The sequence below is a fragment of the Gopherus flavomarginatus genome, chromosome 2 (assembly GCF_025201925.1).
Source record: "Gopherus flavomarginatus isolate rGopFla2 chromosome 2, rGopFla2.mat.asm, whole genome shotgun sequence".
NCBI lineage: Eukaryota > Metazoa > Chordata > Testudines > Testudinidae > Gopherus > Gopherus flavomarginatus.
The window spans coordinates 259,846,553-259,872,998 of NC_066618.1; the positions used below are offsets into that span (position 1 = coordinate 259,846,553).

The following is a 26,446-nucleotide window of genomic DNA, read 5'->3' on the forward strand; positions in this document are numbered from 1 at the left end:
CAGGGACTAGCTGGACTGTGGTGGAGTCAAAAAACAGTCCTGGGTTGCAGCACCACTGGACCCCCCCCCCCCCAACATCACCTGTCCTCCATATTCCTCCTCCTTGCTGTTCACAGCAGGGCAGGGCCGGTGCAAGGATGTTTTGCGCCCTAGGTGAAACTTCCACCTTGCGCCCTCCCCCCCACCCTGAGGCACCCCTCTTGCGGCAGCTCCCCACCCTCTGCCCTGAGGCACCCCCCCCACCCCAGCTCACCCCTGCCCCACCTCCTCCCTGAGCACGCCGTGGCTGCTTCACTTCTCCCGCCTCCCAGGCTTGCGGGACCAATCAGCTTAGGCGCCACAAGCCTGGGAGGCAGGAGAAGTGAAGCAGCCACAGCGTGCTCAGGGAGAAGGCAGGGCAGGGTTGAGCTGGGACGAGGAGTTCCCCTGCATGCGCGCCCCCCCCACTTGTTGCAGGCGGCCCTCCCCACGCTTCCCTGCCCCAGCTCCCTCTGCCTAAATGCCAGCGGCAACCAGGGCAGCCGAAGATCCGGCCGCTGCGGTTGCTGCCAAAGAAAATGGCACCCCCCCAAATGCCAGTGCCCTAGACAACCGCCTAGGTCGCTTAAATGGTTGCACCGGCCCTGCAGCAGGGGCCTGTGACTCAGGCTCCTCAGAGGTATCCATGATGGTGTGTGGGATGGTGGTGGGGTTTCCACCAAGTCTGGAATGCAGCTCTGTGTAAAAGCAGCAGGTCTGTGGCTTGGTACCAGATTGATTGTCGGCCTTACTGGCTTTCTGATATGCCTGCCACAGTTCCTTGACCAGGCTGGTTTTAGGAAGTGCGGGGCCCAATTCAAATAGTTTTGATGGGGCCCCAGCAGGGATGACTTAAAAACCAAAACGGATACATATAAAAAAACACGTGGGGCTTGTACTCACCGGGCGGTGTTCAAAGTCTTCGGCAGCACTTCGGCAGTGGGTCCTTCACTCGCTCCAGGTCTTCGGTGGCACTGAAGGACCTGCTGCGGAAGACCCAAAGTGCCGCCAGGTGAGTAAAAATTAAAAAGGCGCCTCTAGCCAGGGAAGGGATTCTCACTGGGTGCGGGGCCCGATTCGGGGGCCTAAAGTCGATCCTGTTTCTTGACTTTCATGGCTCTCGCTGCTGCTGGTCCTTGTCATAGCCCTCTTTCTGCCTCCCCAAAGCAAGCTACTCATCGATGTTGACGTTTCTACAGCTGGTTCAGAGCTGTGCCTGCACAGGCCTTCTCCCTATAGGCCCAGGAGATCCAATATCTCCTGTCTACTCCAGGCAGGAATGTGCATCTGGAGCATGTAGCTGGCATGGTCAGCTGGGCAGTTGCACACAACAAAGAAGAGCAGATAGAAGTGTGTTCACCAAACTGGACAACCAGGAACAGGCATTTCAAAAATTCACAGGGGTTTTAAAGGAGTCGGGGCTTGTGATATATCTGACCTCTGGGCAGTGGAGTTAACAATTATGACCAGAGCGGTCAGTTTTGGGCATTGTGGGACAGCTGCTGGAGTACTAGTTAGGGTCAACATAAGTAATGCAGTGTCCACACTTGCGCTGCATTGACCTCCATACATTGACCATGGCTCAATGCTGCTCGGGGAGCTGGTGCTACTATATTTACATAAAGGGGCACTTACATCAGTGGGAGACAAATTTAAGTGTAGACGGATGCGCAGCTAGGTGGACTAATTTTGTAGTGTAAACCAGGCCTCAGTGCAGGAGACAGGACTAGGTGATCTACTGAGGTCCCTTCCAGTCCTACATTTCTATGATTCCTATGATGCAACTCCTCTGGTGTGGGACCCAGCAAGCTTGCATCAAAGCCAATGCATCATGAGAGACTCTTAAGGCACATATAGAACTTACACACACATGAAGCAGCTAGCTCAGTACCTAAGCACTATGAAAACCAGGAGCAAGAAGTAGTATTAATATTTCTCTAATTGTAAACTCACATAGATTACAGCTAAGAAAATAGCCTCTTTTGGAACACGATTAAATGTCTTTCATCTTCACAAAAAATGTGCATTTTGGTATGTGCTTTCATGTATGTGCACCAGTATCATTTTTAACATCAGTCTGGATTGCTGCTATTTTTATAATCTTATATAGCATTGTGATTATATTCAGGACTTTACAGGACAGGTGTTCCTTGAGGAGCACAGGGTCCGATCCTGCAAACGTTTCCAAGCATAATGTTTATTACCAGGAGTACAATTGTGAATTATGGGATTCTTTCAGTGACTTCAGTGGGCTTTGGATCAGTCCTTCAGTTTGGTAGTATTTTCATTCCCAAACACTTTACTTCATGGTTCACATTAAACAATCCATCAACTTCTCTACTTCCTCTTTTCTAAGCCAAACTGTGTGTGTCACTACTGAGCAGTACCAGGCATTCTTCCTCCCCAAAGTGTTGATGTTGCTTCTGATGGCTGGAGAAAGAAAGAGTATGAGAATCAAAGCAAAGTCTTGCACATTTTTACTAATAGGCCACCAGATCAGCTGCTTCCCACAGTTTTATTAACTGTCTGTCACATGGAAGTTGGTGCCATTTAAGCAGCATGATGTTTTGTTCAGTAACCAGCATACTTAACTTGTATTCTTTAACCTCTCTCTCCACAGGAATAAACTTCTGTGCTTTGGGTAAACATGGCTGTGAACAGGAATGTGTTAACACAGAAGACTCTTTTGTGTGCAGATGTCGTAGTGGATACACCCTAAACCATGATGGCAAAACGTGCAGAAGTGAGTGTTTCACACAAAGTGCAGCAATTAGTTCTTGCATTGGGCTGAGTTTTGAAAAGAACAAGGGAACTCTCCAGGGGCCCTTCTGAGATCTTTCAAGGCTATATAAGATGTTGTAACTGTAAAGTCCAACAAAAGCCAGCTCTAGTGAGGTAATGTTGGTAAAATGCCTGCATAGGTCCACCTCGTGGAGAACAAGTGTATCGTCTTATAAACTATTCCTGTTATAAGAATGTTATTTAGCAGGAGTGCCTGACATATTTTGAAGTTAAGGTGACCAGATAGCAAGTGTAAAAAATCTGGACAGAGGATGGGGGGTAGTAGGCACCTATGTAAGAAAAAGCCCCAAATATCTGGACTGTCCCTATAAAATTGGGACATCTGGTCACCCTATTTGAAGTGCTTGTTAAAAATACATCCAATTTTAACAGATATTTAGAAAGTTACACACCTAATGCTAAGGTTTTTTACCTCAAATGCTGGTTTATTTTTATTTCTTCTGAAGTCTATCTGATATAAATACATCCCTTGCTATATGATAATTAGAATGCTGCTAAAGGAATGATGTTCTACCAAAAATCATGCCAACCCTGTATATTTGCAATCACTCAGTTGTGAAAATATATTGTTTTCCCCAGAACCATTTTGCATATTTAAAGAAGCACTTTGCAAATGCAGAGAGCTGCAATTTTTCTTGATGTACTTATGCCATTTGGAAAAAAGTACCCAAAGACTTGTATAATTAAGAAAATTATTATCTTCAGTGATCAAAATAAACTGTTGATGGATTCTGCAGCATACAAGAAAACTTTGATACATTGTAATATAAGTAAATTATACAACTTGGTTTGATTTTCAGATGGGCAGGTACTTGGCTCTTTCTGAAAATTAGGCCCCTTTAAGGTGTCACAAATAGGGCACTCCACAATTGAGGCAACCCAGTTTACTGGTTGCATTCGAAAATCTTGGCCCTTTTCTCTTTTTTAGCATTACAGTTTTTATTTTTGCAGATTTAGGTATCAAAACATGCTGACCTAAATTTATAGTTACTGTAGTTCCAGAAGCCTGATGATGGGCAGATTTGTGATTACTTTGTTATTTGAAAGAACATAAGGAAAGATTTAGTGTGAGAAGCTGAACGTTTAGATTTTAAAAGTGATATTAATAATACATATTACAATGGGCATCTCTTATTTATAACAGATGATGGTGATCTGAGAATGTAATTTGCCAAATAAGATAGGGGTTTGTTTATTTTAATTGTTTCACATTTCTCTTGTACAACGACCCCAAAGCACAACTCCACTTATGATGATGTAAACTTATGGAAAAAAGGAGAATGTGCCAACTGGAATTTATTGTAATTAGTAAAAATTTCAATCTCGGCTTCACTTGTTCAGGCCAACAGTATTTGTAACTATGTCTGATGTTAAATTGGGACAGATTCCTGTATATATATTTTATATGATTTTAAAAAACCAATCTTGCACAATATTATTAGGTTTAGCAAATGGATATAGATATGACTGTGATAATCCAGTAAATTTTTGCATCAGCAGAATTGAGACATAATAGACAACATTTATATTGGGTAACACTGACTTCAGTCAAGTTGAGCTAGGGTGAACTTCACCCTTGTGACTAAGAATAGTGAAGAATGTCCACTATAAAATGTTAAGGGGGAAGCTTGATATAAAAATCTTTGAAGATTTTTTCTTGCTAAAAAGTGCTTTGCTCTGTACTTTTACAAAATCAGCAAAGTTACACTGCACATTCACACAAGCACATATCTTGCTTTATGAACTATCGACCATACCTCTCAATTGTCCCTTGTTAGGAGATACAGTGCAAACTTTAAACTCAATTCACACATATATTTGGTTTTTATAGAGACCATTTCCATCACAAATACAGAATCAATAAAATGCAAAGTGGTTACATTAAGTCCCCTACACTCTCAGTTTTTAACTGTCTCATATTTTGGCTTTAGCAGATAGAACCTAGCAGCAAAAGAATATTTTTAAATTACCATATCTGTCAGTTTAAACAGAATTTACTCATAATCCTCTAATTGTTGTGGTAATTTTCCACAACAATTAGAGGATTATGAGTAAATTCAATGAGTTAATCATTGAAACTCATAAATGATTAACACTCATATTTATTGTCTGAGAAAAACATGTAGTGAACAAAGAAAAGATTTGTGTGTGTGGAAAAGAGAGCATGGCCTTGTGGTTAAGGATTCCTGGGTTCTCTGTTCCCAACTCTGTTGCAGATTCCCTTTGTGATTATGGACAAGTCATAATCTTTCCATGCCTTACATTCATTGTCTGTAACATAGGAATAATAAATACTTACCTCACTGAGCTGTTATAAGGATAAGTTAATTCATGTTTCTCAAATGGATCCTTAAATGGGTTAGCTATATAAGTGCAAACGTTTATGGGTTGTTTTTTCTTGATAATCATATGTACAAAGATTCTCTAGCACTTAGTACCATGTCATGGTTTTGGTCTTTAACTCTCTAATATGTTTTCTTAATTCCTAACATAAACCATTAGGAGTGGATCACTGTGCTGAGAACAACCATGGCTGTGAGCAGCTGTGCCTAAACACCGGCGACTCATATGTCTGTCAGTGTTCTGAAGGATTCATCATTAATGAAGACCTAAAAACCTGCACACGTAAGTTTCTTGATAACTTCTTTGATGAGAGTTAAAGCCGAGGGAAGCAAATAAACAATAGGAACGTAAAACTGATACACTGCATCAGACCCAAGGTCTGTGTAGTCCAGTATTCCGTCTCTGACAGTGGCCAGTACCAGATGCTTCAGAGAAAGATGTGAGAACCCTGCAGTAGACAGATGTGGGGTAATCTGTCCCCCACATTAGGTCTCATCCTAGTCTATAATAGTTAGAGATTGACATAAGCTCTAAAACATGAGGCTTGATATCCACTCCAAAAAAATTTTTATTATCGTTAATTGTGACAACTCTGGATAATTTGACTCTTGTTATGTTCTTGCTCTCAATGACTGCCAGTGGCAGAGAGTTCCACAGTTTCAATTACTTATCGTATGAAAAAGTATTTCCTTTTATTAATGTCCCCTTGTTCTTGTGTTATGAGATATGGAGAACAGAAGCGCATGATCTATCTTCTCTATACACCATATATTTTATATACTTTAATCTTGTTCCCTCTTATTCGTCTCCTTTCTAAGGTGACAGTCCCAATCTTTTCAATGCCTCTTCATCTGAGAGTTTTTCTAGGCCTTTGATCTTTCTTGTTGCCCTTTTCTGAATCTCCTTTAGCTCTGCAATAGCCTTTTTGAGATGGCATGACCAGTACTGCACACAGTATTCCAGATGATGCCACACAATCAATTTATATAGTAGCATTACAATAGTCTCCATATTATTCACCATCTTATTTGCCCTTCACTCAGGATCTCTGGTTGTCTGTTCTTCTCTCCTGCTGGCAGGGAGGAAGATGTTACTGGGCATTCTTGTCCTGTCCTCTTTGCTGTTGAAGAGGTGGGTTTTGGTGAGTGATCTATTGTAGATATTATTTGGAAGCCAGCCAGCTCATTGGCCCTTTTCACAAATTTTGTGCTGCTGTTTTCATCATCTTCTACTCCTCTTGTGTGTGTGGACACAGGTATAAATCAGTGTACCCTTTGCTCTGGAAGCCCTGCATGTGGTGTGATAAAGTTCCTCCTCTACCTTGGTGGGTCCTGCGCTTATTGGCGGATTTTGCTAGCCTCAGAGGTCTTCCTGTGTTGGATCAGGAGTTGGGAGGTTTTAGGGGGAACCCGGGTCCGCCCTCTACCCCGGGTTCCAGCCCAGGGCCCTGTGGACTGCAGCGGTCTAGAGTGCCTTCTGGAACAGCTGCAGAACAGCTACAACTCTCTGAGCTACATCCCCATGGACTCCGCCCACCAACTTCTTTGTCCTCACCACAGGATCTTCCTCCTGATGTCTCTTAACGCTTGTACTCCTCAGTCCTCTAGCAGCACGTCCTCTCACTCCCAGCTCCTTACGTACACCTCACTAACCAGAGTGCAAGTCTTTTTATACCAGGTGTACTGATTAGGCTTAATTAATTCTAGTAACTTCTCAATTGGCTACAGGTGTCCTAATTAGCCTGCCTGCCTTAATTATTTCTAGAAAGTTCCTGAGTGTTCTGGAATAGTCCCTGTTATCATACCCAGGGAAAAGGGACCTGCTTAATCTGGAGCTAATATATCTACCTTCGACCACTCTCTTCTAGCCATCTGGCCTGATCCTGTCACAGTGGATGAACACATTATGTTAAGTGACTTTCTTCTTTATTCAGGAACTTAAAGTCCTCGGTAGAGATGTCACTAATGCAGCCTTCATAGGAGCCCCCAATACATCAGAAATTAAACTTGCCCTAACAACATTTTTATTCTCAATATAGCTAATGAGAGTTAAGACTCACTCCAGTTTAATAGAGTTAGTAGGGTAAATTGCCCGCTCTAGGGTAAAAATCTGCAGAAAGGGCCAATGAGAAAGGAAAACTCAGTGAATTTTGCCTTGCTGACTCTTCCTGGAATTATCCCCACTTGTCAGAGGAGTTTGGCAGGCCTCACCAACGATTTTGGCAGCCATGCTACCTGTCTTTCCTCCCTCCCCAGCTCCCCAAGCCGTTGATTGCATGGACAACTCCTGAATCTGCTGCTTTCCCTGCCATTGGGCAATGAAGTTTCAGCAAGAGTTAAACTGCCATTGGCAAGATCCCCCTGCAACCGCACAGCTGCAGTCACAGAGAGGATCATGGGGAAGTTAATGCAAATCAGAGGGTGGAAACATATTTGCTCCACCCTCTCCTGCCCCCTGAAGTCCACAAAGATCCATCCATCCACCCCTCCAGAACAGGGGTAACTAATGCTACCAGAACAGAACTCCTGCCTTCTGTGCAAAAAGGGGAGAGGGAAGGCTCCACTGCTTCTAGCGGAACCAGTGGATATAGGGAAGCAGCTGAGTTGCTGTTTTAAGAGTTGTATCAACTTTCCAATGGAAAGTCCTGTTTCCTTGGTGGTAGAAAAGATGTTTTTAAACTCTGGTGATTTAGTTTCCTCCAGGTATTACTTGGATTCCCATCAGAAGCATTAAAGCTATACAGTGACTCCTGGATTCCTCTGGGCACCGAATCTGATCCCTTGAGTATTTCCTCTACTTGCCAATTTACCCCTCTCTGCACATCTATTTGGGAACAGACTTTGTTCTGCTCCTGAGCTCCAGCCGACCCTGTTAAAATCACATGGGCAATCTTTTTATATTATCAGAAAAGATTTTGGGGTCTTTCAGGTAACTGTTAAATAAGCAGCTGAATAGATGTGTTTAATGTATATCACTTCTGAATCAAGAGACTGATGTCATATTTACTAGGAACACCCTAGTGATAAACTGACTTCTGCTCTGACATCTAGCAACAATAGTAAATGGAACTCCATATGCAGCAGAGCTCACACACAGCTGAACAGAATGCTGAGTATGGAACTCTCAGAGAGCACTAGGTCTCATGTTAAAGAAAAGAAAATCTGCAGGAAAGTCAAGACAACAAATGTAACTGAATTAAAATGATTTGTGTCAATTATTGTTCAGCATCAAAGCTCACATGATCTAATCCAGAATCCATTGAAGTCAATGAGATCAGGTACACTGAGAGTTCTGGAACTCACCACCTCATGCTTTCACTTCGAGTATGTATGCAGAATCATCAATGAAAGGTGAATGTTTAGAAGAAAACCTCTGTTGTTTAGATACCTTGTGGTTGTAACTGTGTCTTATATGACATCATTAGCAAAATATCTTTATAGTTTATTCAAAAAGTATTGCAGTATCTGGACTCTTTTTTCTGAGCTATTGCAAACAGAAAGATAGCTTTTCTCATCTCTGCCCAGAGGGACCACTCTAAATCCTACCTAAAAACTCCTTTTTTGTTTCTTAAAGTTATATTTATTTTTGATAAAGAACTGAATTATTGTTCAAACAATACAGTATTTGCTTGTTCATACACCATGCAACTGTGTTAAAGATGACCAGCTGCTAATTCATGAATTTTAAACGTCTTTTTATACCTCCAATCATTTGCAGGAGTGGACTATTGTGCACTGACTGACCCTGGTTGTGAACATTTGTGTGTAAACAGTGAAAAATCTTATACTTGTCAGTGCTTTGAAGGATATGAGCTTCGTGATGATGGGAAAACTTGTAAACGTAAGTTTTTATCAGACCAAGTGACATTACACCATATCTTTTGTTGCCTGCATCTATACAGTATAAAATCAGTATGTGCAATGTAAATGAGTAGCTCTGAAGCTGGAGTCTGGGACTGAAACTGGGAACCAAAGTTACATTAGTACAGAATTGTATTTTACAACAGGGAACAGTAATTTTCTCCACAAATTGGGTTAAAAAGATTAAAATTTCTGTGGCCTCTCTCTTTGTACTGCAACCAAGGAGCTCACAATATGAATGGTGTTTCCATTTCTTTGCCCTGCTTGTGTGACAAAGAATGTTAAAAAGGGATTACATAATTTGGGCAAGACTGTAATGAAATGAAATCTGAAAAAATCATTGCAAATTTTTCTTCAGTATTACAGCCCTCTCTACTGCTCAGTCACTGTATCTTACTTCTTTAAAAGCCACCTAGATATAATGTGTATAGTAATGTAATTAATTGTATTCCCATTTGTTTGAGATCTAATCCATTAAACTGATTCACATCTGATGTTAAAAAGCATGTTATTAGGAAAGCTTTTAAAAGACTCAGATACTACAGTAGTTTTGGGCAATCTGTGGCCCGCAGCCCATCAGGGTAATCCGCTGGTGGGCCGCAAGGCTTTTTGTTTACATTTGTATGGCCACCAGCAGCTCCCAGTGGCCACGGCTTGCCGTTCCTGGCCAATGGGAGCTGTGGGAAGCGGTGGCCAGGTGAACCGCGGTCACTGGGAGCTGTGGGCAGCCATGCAAATATAAACAAATGGTCTGGTGGCCTGCCAGCGGATTACCCTGATGGGCTGCAGGTTGCCCACCACTGTACTACAGTGATAAATTAAATTGATAATATTATTTACTGTTTGTATTAAACCACAATCAGAATTGGAGCCCCATTGTGCTAAACTATGCAAACATATAGAAAGACATGCTCCCTTCCCTAAAGTATATACAACCTGAGGCCTTGATCCTGCAAGAAGTTATGTGCAAGCGGACTCCTGTAGTGGCATTGTGCTCTGTGATGGGGTGTTCACCCCACACTTGCCCTGAAAGGGTTAATGTAGGCCAAGGTGAGGAGGGGGGCCAATTAAACAGACAGGCTACAGCTGAATAATCCCCTGATGGAATGAGGACGAAGGAGCTGGGTGGGGTTTATAAAGACAGGAAGCTGATAGCAGAGGAGGCTGTGGGGAAGTAGTCTGCAGTCATTCCCTGGGAGAAAGGAGGTGTGTTTGGGGTCACAATGGCAAGCAGCCTACAGTTACTCACTGGGAGAAGGGATTTTGGAAAACCCAGAGAGGAGGGAAAGCCAGAAAGGACAGGAAAGGCTTAGGAGAAGCAGCAAGGAGTAGTGCAGACCTTGGTTGCTGATGAGAGGATCCCTGAACTGGATGCCAGGCACTGGGGAAGTGGCACATACCAGACAGTGGAGCACGGACTGCCTGAGACAGTTTGCCCTGAAAAACTTTGATATCTGCAAGGGGAAGAGCACAGTGAGCTGGCCAGAGGGCCAAGTCACAAAGTGGAAGCTGTAGCTCCTGGACAGAGCAGCAATGGAACGTGCAATAAGCTACCAGAGGCATGCACAGCCACTGGAAGGCGCTAATCCCCAGAATGGCCAGGAGGAAGTGCCCTAATGGTGAGTGGATCCTGTGACAAGCTCTGTGCAGGACTGGGGCTTAATTTAAAACAAGCTGGAACAGGGAGTGTAACAAAGAGAGAGAAAAGGGGGAAGGAAAATGAGCATGACAAAGATATTTAGTACATGATTGTATAGCTTTTAATTTGTGTTTTGTTTTAAATACAGTATAAGGCATAGCTGAAATTAAATGAAATATCAGTAGTCCTCAGTGGCCATCTGCCTATCCATTATCAGCTGATGATTTCCTGTGGGCATCACAGCACATAATACAATAGATCATTTACACCAGCCTTAAACACCACATAAACTGAGTTTTTGTAATCCTATTTTATTACAAAAAAGGCAAATATCTATTTAACCACAGAGGGAAAAAGCCTGAGTGTTCTGGGTTTCAGCAGGTATTTTTGCTTGAAGATAATAAGACGATGATAAATATCTTGTTTTCCAGAGGAAAAGCTGGATTGAAATGTAAATAACTTGACAGTTCAAAATCTTCTTACTCCTTAGAGGCCAGTGACCCAGGGCCAGATTTTTTTTAAAGGTATTTAGGTGCTCACATAGGCACCTAGTGGGATTTTCAAAAGCACTACACCTAGCTCCTCAGTGGCATTTAGGCACCTAACTCCCCTTGATTTCAGTGAGAGTTTGACACCTAGGTACTTTTGAAAATCCCACTAGGGGCCTACCTGCATCTAGGCGCCTAAACAACTTTGAAAATCTAGCCCCTAATTACTGTGCTTTCTGATTTTTTTTCCCCTTAATAAAGAGACCACGGATTACGAGGAGGAGGAAGATGTGCTTGCTTGTTAAAAATAAAAGATGAAAGAGTCAGAGGTTGTTGGAAATGCATTGCTGGATTCCACTGCACAAACACGTGAAAGATTATGAGCTGCAGGGCTCTTTCACCTTTTAACCTTTGCATTTATAAAAATTTTAACTAGCAAAATTTCTTTTCTGTCTAAATTATTCTCAGGTAAAAATGTCTGCAAATCAGTCAACCATGGTTGTGAACATGTTTGCGTTAATAGTGACAATTCATACATCTGCAAGTGCCGTGAGGGATTTGCACTGCGGGAAGATGGGAAAACGTGCAGAAGTAAGTAACCTGATTTTTGCCATACATTTGTGTGTGCAGCAGGCAAAGAAGAAAGAACTTCATTGCTCTTTTACTGAAAGAATGTCCCTAGTAAACTGTAATAAATATCTAAACTATCCTCAGATAAAGACTTCTGCAAATCAGTTGACCATGGTTGTGAACATGTTTGTGTTAATATGGACAATTCCTACATCTGCAAGTGCCATAAGGGATTTGTACTACGAGAGGATGGGAAAACGTGCAGAAGTAAGTAGTCTGAGCTCTAATGGAAGATTATCCTTGTAATGTTTGTATTTGTAGAAGTGTTTTAACTGGCAAACTCTCTCAACTATTCTCAGATAAGGATGTCTGCAAATCATTTGACCATGGCTGTGAACATATTTGTGTTAATAATGACAATTCCTACATCTGTAAGTGCCAGGAGGGATTTGTACTGAGAGAGGATGGGAAAACATGCAGAAGTAAGTAATCTGATATTTACTGGCAGATTGTCCTTGTAATCTCATTTATAAAAGCATTTTAACTAGCAACTCTCTCTCTCAGATAAAGACTTCTGCAAAACAGTTGATCATGGCTGTGAACATATTTGTGTTAATAATGACAATTCCTACATCTGTAAGTGCCAGGAGGGATTTGTACTGAGAGAGGATGGGAAAACATGCAGAAGTAAGTAATCTGATATTTACTGGCAGATTGTCCTTGTAATCTCATTTATAAAAGCATTTTAACTAGCAACTCTCTCTCTCAGATAAAGACTTCTGCAAAACAGTTGATCATGGCTGTGAACATATTTGTGTTAATAATGACAATTCCTACATCTGTAAGTGCCAGGAGGGATTTGTACTGAGAGAGGATGGGAAAACTTGCAGAAGTAAGTAGATTGATCTTTACTGTAGATTTGTTTCTTCAGCAGACAAAAAGAGAAGGGACTTCATTGCTCTGTTTCTGGAAGATCGTCCTTGTAATTTTTGCATTTATAAATATGTTTTAACTAGCAAACTATATTAAATATTTTAACTATTCCCAGATAAGAACGTCTGCAAATCAGTCAACCATGGTTGTGAACATGTTTGTGTTAATATGGACAATTCCTACATCTGCAAGTGCCATAAGGGATTTGTACTACGAGAGGATGGGAAAACTTGCAGAAGTAAGTAGCTTGATCTTCGTAATACATTTATGTCTACGGAGGACAAAAAAAGAAGGAATTTCATTGCTTTCTTACCTGAGAAATATCTGTCTAATCTTTTATAAATGCAAAGTAGTTCTAACTAGCCACTCTCAACTATTCTCAGATAAAGACCTCTGTAAGACCATTGACCATGACTGTGAACATGTTTGTGTTAATGATGACATTTCATACACCTGCCAGTGCCATGAGGGATTCATACTAAGAAAAGATGGGAAAACATGCAGAAGTAAGTAGCCTGATATTTACTGTACACTTCATGCTGATATCACTATATGAGAGAATGAAAATCTTAAGTGCCCTTTCCTTGGAAGAATGTCCTTGTAACTTTTGCATTTATAAAATATTAAATATGTAATCTATTCCCAGGTAAGGATGTCTGCAAATCACTTGACCCTGGCTGTGAACATATTTGTGTTAATACTGACAGTTCGTACGTCTGCAAGTGCCATGAGGGATTTGTACTGAGAGAGGATGGGAAAACATGTAGAAGTAAGTAATCTGATATTTACTGGCAGATTGTCCTTGTAATCTCATTTATAAAAGCATTTTAACTAGCAACTCTCTCTCTCAGATAAAGACCTCTGCAAAACAGTTGATCATGGCTGTGAACATATTTGCGTTAATAATGACCATTCCTACGTCTGCAAGTGCCATGAGGGATTTGTACTACAGGAAGACGGGAAAATGTGCAGAAGTAAGTAACCTGATCCTTACTGTACATTTCATTCATTGAGCAACTGCTTGTTTGATTTTAAAATGAACTGATCCAGCATCCCTTCTTCAAATTTTGTATGATTTTTGATGTTGAACCACTTAACCTGAAGATTTTGGAAGCAAAAGCTATTAAGAAAGTAAGAATGATTGTCCTTGTAAGCCAGTGAGTATAGCAATCATTCTTTCCAAACCTCAGGAAAAGAGCCAAAAGTAAAAATCAAGTTGCCAAGGAACTTGCACTTTAGTTAGGTTCATGTACCATACGGTTGCATTTCCTGATTTAAAAGAACATCAGGCTTAACTTTCCTGTCTTCTAACATGAAAAGCCTTGACCATTGTCCCATTTATCAATGTTTTCCTAAACTAGATTGTTAGGTGTTTGGGACAGAAACTCCGCCCCCAGCCCCTTCCCTTCCGCCATTTCATGAATGACCATGTACATTTCTACTACTATATAAAGTCCTAGGAACCTCTGCAGTGTTCAGCCCATCAAAGCTGCATGACCCAGCCTGGCTCCACTACAAAGGATGTCCGTTCTAATTTTAGGTTGGGAGACCTGCCCCCCAAAGGACAATAAAATGCTCATGGACTTGCCCAAAACTTCTCACTGCCTAGTACCATGGGTCATGGATTAGTCCCTGCGTGGGCTGCAGAACTTAATGAAGGAGAAGCAGGATTAGTGGAGTTTGGTTTGAGGGAATGGCGAACTCTGCAAAACCTCAGGACAGCCAAGTAGGGTGACCAGATGTCCCAATTTTATAGGGAGAGTCCCGATTTTTGGGTCTTTTTCTCACATAGGCGCCTATTTCCCCCCCCCCCCACACACACACACACACACCTCCTGTCTCGATTTTTGATGCTTGCTATCTGGTCAGCCTACAGCCAAGGATCCCCATTCCTCAGTTCTTTCATGCACCAGGATGATGATCACCTTCAGGATGCAGTGTGCAATCAACCTAAACAGTGGTAAGAAAGTTACAGACCTTTTCCTGTAATGTGAGTAGGGCCCCTGTCATAAACAGATAGCTAAAGGTTAATGTCTCTTACACCTGGAAAGAAGTACCTGAAACACCTGACCAGAGGACCAATCAGGAAGCCAGACTTTTTCAGATCTGGGTGGAGGGAAGTTTGTGTGTGAGTCCTTTGTTCTTGGGTCTTCTGCCTGTACTCTCTCGGCTATGAGAAGTGATTTCTGTTTCCTGCTTTCTAATCTTCTGTTTCCAAGTTGTAAGTACAAATATAGTAAGGCAGTAAGGTTTCTATTGTTTTTCTTTTGTATTTACATGGATATAGTTGCTGGAGTGCTTTGAATTGTATTCTTTTTGAATAAGGCTGTTTATTCATATTTCTTTTAAGCAATTGGCCCTGTATTTGTCACCTTAATACAGAGAGACCAATTTTTATGTATTTTTCTTTCTTTTTACATAAAGCTTTCTTTTTAAGACCTGTTGGAGTTTTTCTTTAGTGGGGAACTCCAGGGAATTGAGTCTGTGCTCACCAGGAAATTGGTGGGAGGAAGAAGTCAGGGGGAAATCTGTGTGTGTTAGATTTACTAGCCTGACTTTGCATTCCCTCTGGGTGAGGGGGGAAGAGAAATTAGCTCTCGGTACTTCTGTTTTCCAAGGCTGGAAACGGGGAGGGTGGAATCCCTCTGTTTAGATTCATGGAGCTTGTTTCTGTGTATCTCTCCAGGAACACCTGGAGGGGGGAAGGGAAAAGGTTTATTTCCCTTTGTTGTGAGACTCAAGGGATTTGGGTCTTGGGGTCCCCAGGGAAGGTTTGGGGGGACCAGAGTGCCCCAAAACACTCTAATTTTTTGGGTGGTGGCAGCTTTACCAGGTCCAAGCTGGTAACTAAGCTTGGAGGTTTTCATGCTAACCCCCATATTTTGGACGCTAAGGTCCAAATCTGGGACTAGGTTATGATATGAGTGGCAGTGGTGGGATAGACAGAATCCAGAAGCCAGTAGGAATATTATATTTTTCTTTTCTCTGCTAGGGGCTTTTAAGCAGAGAGGAACAGTTTGGTTTTAAAGGGAACGAGAGAGAATTTTTTTTTCTGCTCTCTCTGGCAGTTGTGGCTTGCATATTAAACAAGAAACCATTAAGGAGCTATTAAGGGTCTTTTGTCACACAATAGCACTCCCATTAGGAGTCACATACCAGCACTATACACATGCAAATAAAGTGGTTTTTCTGGTTTACTTTACATTGAAAAGATTAGCTAGAGGAAGAAAGGGAAAAAGGCACTGTTGCTAGGCAGACCCGAGGAGGCAACAGAGCCTGCAGTTCAGACAATAAACACCAGAGGGCACCCCAACACAAGAAAACAGGAACCATGCCTGCCAAGACAAAAATGGAGGCCGAAGAACAAATCAAAGGTGCTGGACACAGGCGAGAACTGGAAAAAAGACTACAAGAGATGGAACTGAGAGAAAGAGAAAGAGAGGCAGCCTACAAAAGAGAGCAAGCAGCCAAAGATGCAGATCACCAAAAACAGCTGGAACTCCAGAGGGAAGCCCACCGACAGGCCATGGAATTAGAAAAGGCTAAGCGAAACACAGCCAACCCTAACAACCCTGCGCCAATGATTGTTCCACAGCACAGGAAATTTCCCACCTACAAGGCAGGTGATGACACCGAGGCCTTCTTGGAAAATTTTGAAAGAGCCTGTCTTGGGTACCGCATCTCTGAAGACCAGTACATGGTAGAATTGAAGCCACAGCTCAGTGGACCTTTAGCAGAGGTGGCAGCTGAAATGCCTAAGCAGCAAATGAACGACTATAAACTTTTTCAAACCAAGGCCAGATACAGAATGGGGATAACCCCGGATCATGCCCGTCAGCATTTCAGAACCCAAAAGTGGAAACCAGATGTGTCATTTCCCAAACACGCCTACTACGTTGGGAAAAATTATGAGGCCTGGATATCAGGACACAATGTTAAATCCTTGGAAGAACTGCACCTCCTCATACAAATGGAGCAGTTCTTGGATGGTGTTCCTGAGGACATAACAGGGTACATACAAGATGGAAAACCCAAAAATCTCGCTGAGGCGGGGGAGATTGGAGCCAGATGGATGGAAGTGGCAGAAAGCAAGAAAGCTACGGTCAAGGGGAACGAATACCCCAGGGAGCACACTGACCATAAACCCTACAACCGAGGACAGCCAAAGACCCCACATACAACCCAAGTAAAGCCACAGACGCCCTATTCTTCCACCTCACCAGTCTCCAGTAACTCACCTCGTCCCAGTGACCCATCAGATGGAAGATGCTTTAAGTGTAATGAACTGGGACATATCAAGGCCAACTGTCCAAAGAACGCCATCCGAGTGCAGTTCATTACACCACCATCACACAAAAGATCCCCAGGCCCAGATGCCTCTCAAATACCCTTGGAGCGAAGGGAAAATTTGAGAGTGGGCGGAAAGAAGGTTACTGCGTGGAGAGACACGGGGGCACAAGTGTCAGCTATCCACCAATCCTTCGTAGACCCCAAATTCATCAACCCAAAGGCCCAAGTGACAATTTACCCCGTCATGTCACAAGCTGTAGACTTTCCTACAGCTGAACTGCCTGTCCAGTACAAAGGCTGGTCAGGAATGTGGACTTTTGCAGTCTGTGACAATTATCCTATCCCCATGCTACTGGGGGAAGACTTGGCCAACCAGGTGAAGCGGGCCAAGAGAGCGGGAATGGTTACACGTAGCCAAACCAGGCAAGCTTCCAGACCCATTCCTGTTCCTGAGCCGTCCACAGACGCCCCCCTCTGTGTTACCAGAGACCCAGACAGAGGTAGTGGACCCGGATTCCATGCAAACCACTGAAACAGCCACAGCACCTCCAGTCCCAGGCCCGGAACTGGAACAGCAACCAGCACCAGCAAGTGCAACCACATCTTCAAACTCAACGCCAGTGGGCGCCAGCGAGCCAGAACTGGCAGAAGCAACAGACAGCCATACCCAAAAGGCTCAGCCAGAGCCTGAAATACCCTCAGGTGCACCAGCGGAGAGTGGTTCACCAGCAACGGAAACAACCCCATCACCTACATCGCTTCCAGAGGGACCAAGCCCAAGTCCACAGTCTGAGGAAGGAATTGGTGACCCCAGCCTCAAGGGAACAGTTCCAGACTGAGCAGGAAGCAGATGACAGCCTGCAGAAAGCTTGGGCGGCGGCACGAAGCACCCCACTGCCTCTCAGCTCTTCTAATCGATCCTGGTTTGTTATAGACCAAGGACTTTTATACAAAAAGATTCTTTCTGGTGGACACCGGGAAGAATGGCAGCCGCAAAAACAGTTGGTGGTTCCAACTAAGTACCGGGGGAAGCTCTTAAGCTTAGCCCATGATCATCCCAGTGGCCATGCTGGGGTGAACAGAACCAAGGACCGGTTGGGGAAGTCCTTCCACTGGGAGGGGATGGGCAAGGATGTTTCCAAGTATGTCCGGTCTTGTGAGTTATGCCAAAGAGTGGGAAAACCCCAAGACCAGGTCAAGGCCCTTCTCCAGCCACTCCCCATAATTAAGGTCCCATTTCAGCAAGTAGCTGTGGATATTCTGGGTCCTTTCCCAAAAAAGATGCCCAGAGGAAAGCAGTACATACTGACTTTCGTGGACTTTGCTACTCGATGGCCGGAAGCAGTAGCTCTAGGCAACACCAAGGCTAACACTGTGTGCTTGGCCCTAACAGACATTTTTGCCAGGGTAGGTTGGCCCTCCGACATCCTTACTGATTCAGGATCTAATTTCCTGGCAGGGACCATGCAAAAACTGTGGAAAACTCATGGGGTGAACCACTTGGTTGCCACCCCGTACCACCATCAAACCAATGGCCTGGTGGAAAGGTTTAATGGAACTTTGGGGGCCATGATACGTAAATTCGTCAACGAATACTCCAATAATTGGGACCTAGTGTTGCAGCAGTTGCTGTTTGCCTACAGGGCTGTACCACATCCCAGTTTAGGGTTTTCACCATTTGAACTTGTGTATGGTCACGAGGTTAAGGGGCCATTACAGTTGGTGAAGCAGCAATGGGAGGGGTTTACGCCTTCTCCAGGAACTAACATTCTGGACTTTGTAAGCAACCTACAAAACACCCTCCGACACTCTTTAGCCCTTGCTAAAGAAAACCTCAAGGATGCTCAGGAAGAGCAAAAGGCCTGGAATGACAAACATACCAGAGAACGTTCCTTCAAGGTAGGAGACCAGGTTATGGTCTTGAAGGCGCAACAGGCCCATAAGATGGAAGCATCATGGGAAGGGCCATTCACGGTCCAGGAGCGCCTGGGAACTGTAAACTACCTCATAGCATTTCCCAATTCCTCACTAAAGCCCAGAGTGTACCATGTTAATTCTCTCAAGCCTTTCTATTCCAGAGACTTACAGGTTTGTCAGTTTACAGTCCAGGGAGATAATGCTAAGTGGCCTGACGGTGTCTACTACGAAGAGAAAAAAGACGGTGGCGTGGAAGAGGTGAACCTCTCAACCACCCTGGAACGTCTGCAGCGGCGACAAATCAAGGAGCTGTGCACTAGCTTCGCCCCATTGTTCTCAGCCACCCCAGGATGGACTGAACGGGCATACCACTCCATTAACACAGGTAATGCGCACCCAGTCAGAACCCCACCCTACCGGGTGTCTCCTCATGCCCAAGCTGCTATAGAACGGGAGATCCAGAACATGCTACAAATGGGTATAATCTGCTCATCTACCAGTGCATGGGCATCTCCAGTGGTTCTGGTACCCAAACCAGATGGGAAAATACGCTTTTGTGTGAACTACTGTAAGCTAAATGCGGTAACTCATCCGGACAACTATCCAATGCCCTGCACCGATGAGCTATTGAAAAAGTTGGGACGGGCCCAGTTCATCTCTACACTAGACTTAACCAAGGGGTACTGGCAAGTACCGCTAGATGAACCTGCCAAGAAAAGGTCAGCATTCGTCACCCATGCGGGGTGTATGAATTTAATGTCCTTCCTTTCGGCCTTCAAAATGTACCCGCCACCTTCCAGAGGCTGGTAGATGGTCTACTAGCAGGACTGGGAAAATATGCAGTTGCCTACCTCGATGATGTGGCCATTTTTTCAGACTCCTGGCCCGAACACCTACTACACCTGGAAAAGGTCTTTGAGCGCATCAGGCAGGCCGAACTAACTGTTAAGGCCAAAAAGTGTCAAATAGGCCAAAACAAAGTAACTTACCTGGGGCACCAGGTGGGTCGAGGAACCATAAACCCCCTACAGGCCAAGGTGGATGCTATCCAAAAGTGGCCTGTCCCAAGGTCCAAGAAGCAGGTCCAATCCTTCTTAGGCTTGGCCGGATACTACAGGCTATTTGTACCACACTACAGCCAAATCGCTGCCCCACTGACCGACCTGACCAAAAAGACCCAGCCAAATGCAGTTAAGTGGACTAATAAGTGTCAAAAGGCCTTTACCCAGCTTATGGCGACGCTCATGTCTGACCCTGTACTCAGGGCCCCGGATTTTGACAAGCCATTCCTAGTAACCACGGATACATCTGAGCATGGTACAGGAGCAGTTTTCATGCAGGAAGCAACGGATCACAACTTCCATCCTCTCGTGTTTCTCAGCAAGAAACTGTCTGACAGGAAAACTCACTGGTCAGTCAGTGAAAAGAAATGCTATGCCATTGTGTATGCCCTAAAAAAGCTACGCCCATATGTTTAGGAACGGCGGTTCCAGCTACAAACTGACCATGCTGCACTAAAGTGGCTTCATACTGCCAAGGGGAACAACAAGAAACTTCTTCGTTAAAGTTTAGCTCTCCAAAATTTTAATTTTAAAATTCAGCACATCTCAGGAGCTTCTAACAAAGTAGCTGATGCACTCTCCCGTAAGAGTTTCCAAAAATCCAGTAGTTAAAAAGTGTTCTTAAAATGTAGAAGTCTGTTAGTTATATACTTAGTGGTATATGTAAAGGTGCATGTGTTGTATTAATCTGTTTATTTTAAAGTTCTAGAAGGAAATCGCCGCCAGTAAGCTTCCCCACTGTCTGCAATTTGGGGGGCGTGTCATAAACAGATAGCTAAGGGTTAATGTCTCTTACACCTGGAAAGAAGTACCTGAAACACCTGACCAGAGGACCAATCAGGAAACCAGACTTTTTTTCAGATCTGGGTGGAGGGAAGTTTGTGTGTGAGTCCTTTGTTCTTGGGTCTTCTGCCTGTACTCTCTCGGCTATGAAAAGTGATTTCTGTTTCCTGCTTTCTAATCTTCTGTTTCCAAGTTGTAAGTACAACTATAGTAAGGCAGTAAGGTTTCTATTGTTTTTCTTTTGTATTTACATGGATATAGTTGCTGGAGTGCTAGCCCCAAATAGGAGTCTGTGACAAAAAATAGACACTTTTTAGAAGTCTCTTATAAAGCATAGGCAAATAGCCTTGCTGACCTCTGTCAATGGAAGAATGCTGCAAAATATACAAAAGACCTCTTAGCTCTTTCCTACAGATATGTTAGGCTGCAATAATCAATTACTGTCTAAACATATATGGATGTTGGCTTTTAAGTTCTATTTACATGGAAATAATAATAAATATTTTAAATTGCTTAGAGAAAAGGAACAGGACAGTGGCATCTGGAATGTAAACATAGCTATATCACAGTATGTATTTGCATTTTGAGAAACTAAGCCAAGTTCCAGACAGGATTTATTACTAGTTGATATTAACATATTAGTTTAAGTTTGTGATTGTTACTATGATAAGCATAGCTAACTGGGCACATGGTCAACTGACCAGAGCTTAGTGCTTTAGTACACTGTATAAACCTTTTCTTTAGAATACCAGCAAAAGAGAGAGAAAAATCTCCATCTAATTTGAATATTGTCTATCATGAATTATAACTAGGAAAGTACACACTGATCTTGACACCAGTAAAAGTTATAAATCAAAGTTAATTTGGGGTGGTCAGAAGACACATTGAAAGTCCCAAAGAAATAAAGGTGCAAATCCTCCAGTCCCTGCTCAGTCACATTTCCCTTAGAAGTTAGTGAGAATTTTGACTAAGTGAATACAGGATTTGGCCTAATGTTAGCTAAACAAAGGTGTTCTTTTCTCTGTCCATGGTTATAGCAGTGATGAGGTTGGAGCTAGCAACATTTGATGTATCTTAAAGTTCCTTCAGTGTTTCTGCCCTAATCAAGCAATTAGGGAGAAAAACGTAAAGTTTCAGATGAGAGGAGATGATAAAAAAGAAAACATAAATATATTTTGTTTTTAGTAAGATTTGCACCACAGAGGAAAACTTCCAAATAAGGTCAAATGTTTGGTGGTCATTCATTTCTTACAAACTGACAAATACATATCTGAATGCAGCACAATTAGTACACTCATATCAAGGCTTTCGTTAGCACTGGTCAGAGGAATCTTTCTAAACATTTATCTAAATACATTAATAAATTTAGCATCACAACACACCTAAGGAACTGAGGCACAGAGAGATTAAAGGCTCAATCCTGTAAAGTTCTGAACACTGCTTCTGATCCAACCAAACCACTTAACACATGAATACTCCCACACGTGCAACTTTAAGCACACAAAGCCAATAGGACTATCCGTGCTCTTCAGACTAGATGATCACAATGATCCTTTCTGGTCTTGGAATCTATTATTCTAAGTGTTTTGCTGGATTGGAGTCAAAATTTTCAGTACCTTGCAGGATGAAGCTCCTAAGTGTCTTGCTTAAGGACACAGAGGAAGTCTGTGGCAGAGGGGCTTCCTACACCTATACAACAGGTAAACCCATCAGGTACAAGCCTTGCTGGAGATACAGTAGCATCACTATCCATGCTCTGCCTCCTCTAGGCCCACTGGTTCACTCCCAGCAGGATTAACCCACTTCATATTCCTCACTGCCTTTGGCTAAAATTATGGCTAGCTCCGTGTGTGCAGGCTACTGTGAAATGTGCCACCTTCTCCTCTCCACCCTTAGTCCACCCCAGAACACCTATCATCATACTGTGGCCCTTAATCTTCAAAGTGAGATATTATTGCTTACTAAATTCTTCAGAACTGTAGCTGCCCTTGAACTGGATTAGTCATAAGGGAACATTTCTTAAAGATAGTAAGTTGTTTCATCCATATGTACCACCTGTTAGCATAGTACATGCTGTTAGCACTTGAAATTAGGTCAAGTGATAAATATAATTGGTGAAGGGAGAATTTTTATTTTAAAAGACAGTAGGCAAAGACAGATCTGACCCACCTCATGGAGCCAGCTTGCAACTTCGTCCTTCAGAAGTGTAAACTGTTTCTTGGTGTCTGAAATTTGCTTTCTGATTCCACTTCTGTCTCTCTATACTCTGATTGCTTTAAGATTAGAGATAGACAATGTTAATTAAAAAAAAAACGCAGACTGAGACCTCATCTGTGCAGTCCATTCCATTTTTTTAACATTTGAATCAAAACATAGGCCTGGTCTACACTACGCGTTTAAACCGATTTTAGCAGCGTTAAACCAATTTAACGCTGTACCCGTCCACACTACGAGGCCCTTTATATCGATATAAAGGGCTCTTTAAATCGGTTTCTGTACTCCTCCCCAACGAGAGGAGTAGCGGTAAAATTGGTATTACCATATCAGATATGGGTTAGTGTGGCCGCAAATCAACGGTATAGGCCTCCGGGCGATATCCACAGTGCACCACTGTGACCACTCTGGACAGCAATCTCAGCTCGGATGCAGTGGCTAGGTAAACAGGAAAATCCCCGTGAAATTTTGATTTTCATTTCCTGTTTGCCCAGCCTGGAGCTCTGATCAGCGCGGGTGGCAATGCAGTCCCAAATCCAAAAAGAGCTCCAGCATGGACCGTACGGGAGATACTGGATCTGACCGCTGTATGGGGAGACAAATCTGTTCTATCAGAGCTCCGTTACAGAAAACGAAATGCCAAAGCATTTGAAAAAAAAATCTACAGGCTACACAGTGCTGCGTGACAAGCGTAACGGGAAGCCAGAGACTCAAACGGACGCTCATGGAGGGAGGGAGGGGGTACTGAGGACTCCAGCTATCCCACAGTCCACAGCAGTCTCCGAAAAGTATTTGCATTCTTGGCTGAGCTCCCAATGCTTGTATGTTCAAACACATTGTCCGGCGTGGTTCAGGGAATAGCTAGTCAATTTACTCCCTCCCCCACCCCACATGAAAGAAAAAGGAAAAAAAATCATTTCTTGACTTCTTTCAATGTCACCCTATGTCTACTGAATGCTGCTGGTAGACGCGATGCTGCAGCAATGAAGAGCAGTATCCGCTCCTCTCCCCTCCGTGGTGGCAGATGGTGCAGTAGGACTGGTAACCGTCCTTCTTATGAACCCGTGAGTGCTCCTGGCTGGCTTCAGATGAGGCTGGCCTGGGGCACCTGGGTGAAAATAGGAATGACTCCCGGTCATTCCCAGTAGATGGTACAGAACAGATGGTAACCGTCTTCATCATAGCAACTGGGGGCTGAGCTTCAATCAGCCCGCTCCCTTTCATGTGAAAAGAAAAGATTCTGTATTGCCTGGACTATCATAGCAGTGGGATGCTGGGCTCCTCTCCCCCACACTGCTTAATGTCCTGCCTGGACTATCATAGCACTGGGAGGCTGCCTCCCCCTCATTTTATGTCACTAAAAACTCAGTGTTTCTTATTCTTGCATTCTTTATTCTTCATGACACAAATGGGGGGGACACTGCCACGGTAGCCCAGGAAGGTTGGGGGAGGAGGGAAGCAATGGGTGGGGTTGTTGCGGGGGCACCCCCCGTGAATGGCATGTAGCTCATCATTTCTGCGGGATCTGACACAGAGCAGCTGTGCTCTCTGATACACTGCTTCTCTAGTACATTTGCCCCATATTCTAGGCAGGACTGACTCTATTTTTAGATACCATAAAGGAGGGATTGACTCAGAGAGTCATTCCCAGTTTTGCTTTTGCGCCCCCGGCCGATCTGAGCCAGGGGCACCCATGATAGCAGCAGACAGCACAGAAGGACACATAACCGTCATCTCATTGCCAAATTACACAGCTTCTCCCTTATCCACAAGACTCGTTATACTATCAAAGAAAGCTATCAGATTGGTTTGACACAATTTGTTCTTTACAAATCCATGCTGGCTATTCCCTATCACCTTACCACCTTCCAAGTGTTTGCAGATGATTTCTTTAATTTCTTGCTCCATTATCTTCCTTGGCACAGAAGTTAAACTATCTGGTCTGCATTTCATCAGGCCCTGGTGACTTGCAGGCATCTAACTTTTCTAAGTGATTTTTAACTTGCTCTTTTTTTATTTTATCTTCTAAACCTACCCCCTTCCCATAAGTATTCACTATGTTAGACATTCCTTCAGACTTCTCAGTGAAGACCGAAACAAAGAAGTCATTAAGCATCTCTGCCATTTCCAAGATTCCTGTTACTGTTTCTCCCTTCTCACTGAGCAATGGGCCTACCCTGTCCTTGGTCTTCCTCTTGCTTCTAATGTATTGATAAAATACTATGTTGGTGGGAGATGGTCTCCTGCTGACATAGCTATCGCCGCTTGTTGGGAGTGCATTAATTACGCTGGCAGGAGAGCTCTCTCCCACCGGCACAGAGCGGCTACACAGGGGACATTAAAGCAGGGCAGATGTAGCAGTACAACTGTGATGCTGTAAGGTCTGTAGTGTAGACATAGCCCTAGGTGATATTTATCTGTATCTTTATAAATGATAAAATGAAACTTGAAGGTTTTTGACGTGGGGAGGATAGCCTGGTCTTTTCTGTCTCACATGTAGATTTCAGGCTTGGCTTAGCTAAGGGTCAGAATCTTTCACCTCTTCATCCTTGGTTGGCCAGTCCAGGAAAGTGAGCAGGATACAATTTTGGGTGGCTTATTGATGTGAGAGAGCCTTCACTTCCTTCCGCATGGCTAGAGTGCTTTATAGAGATCAGTGTCTGTCATAAACGGATAGTTAAGAGTTAATAGAACAGAAGTACTTCATGTCTCTTTTGCCTGTAAAGGGTTAACAAGATCAGTGAGCCTGGCTGTCACTGACCAGAGGACCAATCAGGGGACAGGATACTTTCAAATCTTGAGGGAGGGAAGTTTTTGTGCATGCTGTTAGAATTTGGTGGTTGTTCTCTCTGGGTTCTGAGAGTGACGTGCAACCAGGTTTCTCTCCAATCTCCCTGATACAGGTTCTTATAGATTCAAAATAGTAAGTACTAGGTGATAAGGCGAGTTAGGCTTATGTTTGTTTTCTTTATTTGCAAATGTGTATTTGGCTGGGAGGAGTTCAAATGTTTATTTGACTGGAAGGAGTTCAAATTTGTATTTTGCTGAAAGGATTTTAATTTGTACTTGTATACTTAGGCTGGGAGGGTATTCCCAGTGTCTATAGCTGAAAGACCCTGTAACATATTCCATCTTAAATTTACAAAGATAATTTTTACTGTTTTTCTCTCTTTAATTAAAAGCTTTTCTTGTTTAAGAACCTGATTGTTTTTTTATTCTGGTGAGACCCCAGGGGACTGGGTCTGGATCCACTAGGGAATTGGTGGAGAGAAAGGAGGGAAGGGGGGAGAGAGGTTAATTTTCTCTCTGTGTTAGGATTACTTTCTCTCTCAGGGAGAGTCTGGGAGGGGGAGAGAGAAGGAGGGGGAAAGGTGGATTTTCCTCTCTGTTTTAAGATTCAAGGAGTTTGAATCACAGTGATCTTCCAGGGTAACCCATGGAGGGGAAACCTGGGAGAGGCAATGGTGAGGGAAAGGGTTTACTTTCCTTGTGTTAAGATCGAGAGGGACTGGGTCTTGGGGGTCCCCG

General features: G+C 43.3%; 2 protein-coding genes across 11 annotated transcripts in view; one reads left to right on the plus strand and one right to left on the minus strand.

Annotated features, from left to right (window-relative positions):
* NIPAL2 (NIPA like domain containing 2) overlaps positions 1-26,446 on the minus strand; it is a 434,384-nt gene that overhangs the window by 166,370 nt on the left and 241,568 nt on the right. The window lies entirely within an intron of this gene.
* Positions 1-26,446, plus strand: part of MATN2 (matrilin 2) — a 123,502-nt gene that overhangs the window by 83,524 nt on the left and 13,532 nt on the right. For 3 of the 10 annotated variants that reach the window (XM_050940642.1, XM_050940640.1, XM_050940641.1), the window contains exons 8-18: positions 2,639-2,761; positions 5,323-5,445; positions 8,881-9,003; positions 11,619-11,741; positions 11,865-11,987; positions 12,080-12,202; positions 12,285-12,407; positions 12,490-12,612; positions 13,037-13,159; positions 13,300-13,422; positions 13,505-13,627. In XM_050940642.1, coding sequence (XP_050796599.1) covers positions 2,639-2,761; positions 5,323-5,445; positions 8,881-9,003; positions 11,619-11,741; positions 11,865-11,987; positions 12,080-12,202; positions 12,285-12,407; positions 12,490-12,612; positions 13,037-13,159; positions 13,300-13,422; positions 13,505-13,627 — 1,353 coding nt within the window. Of the gene's footprint in view, positions 1-2,638; positions 2,762-5,322; positions 5,446-8,880; positions 9,004-11,618; positions 11,742-11,864; positions 11,988-12,079; positions 12,203-12,284; positions 12,408-12,489; positions 12,613-12,768; positions 12,892-13,036; positions 13,160-13,299; positions 13,423-13,504; positions 13,628-26,446 lie in introns of all 10 variants that reach the window. The other 7 variants (XM_050940649.1, XM_050940639.1, XM_050940643.1 and 4 more) reach the window with 7 other exon arrangements.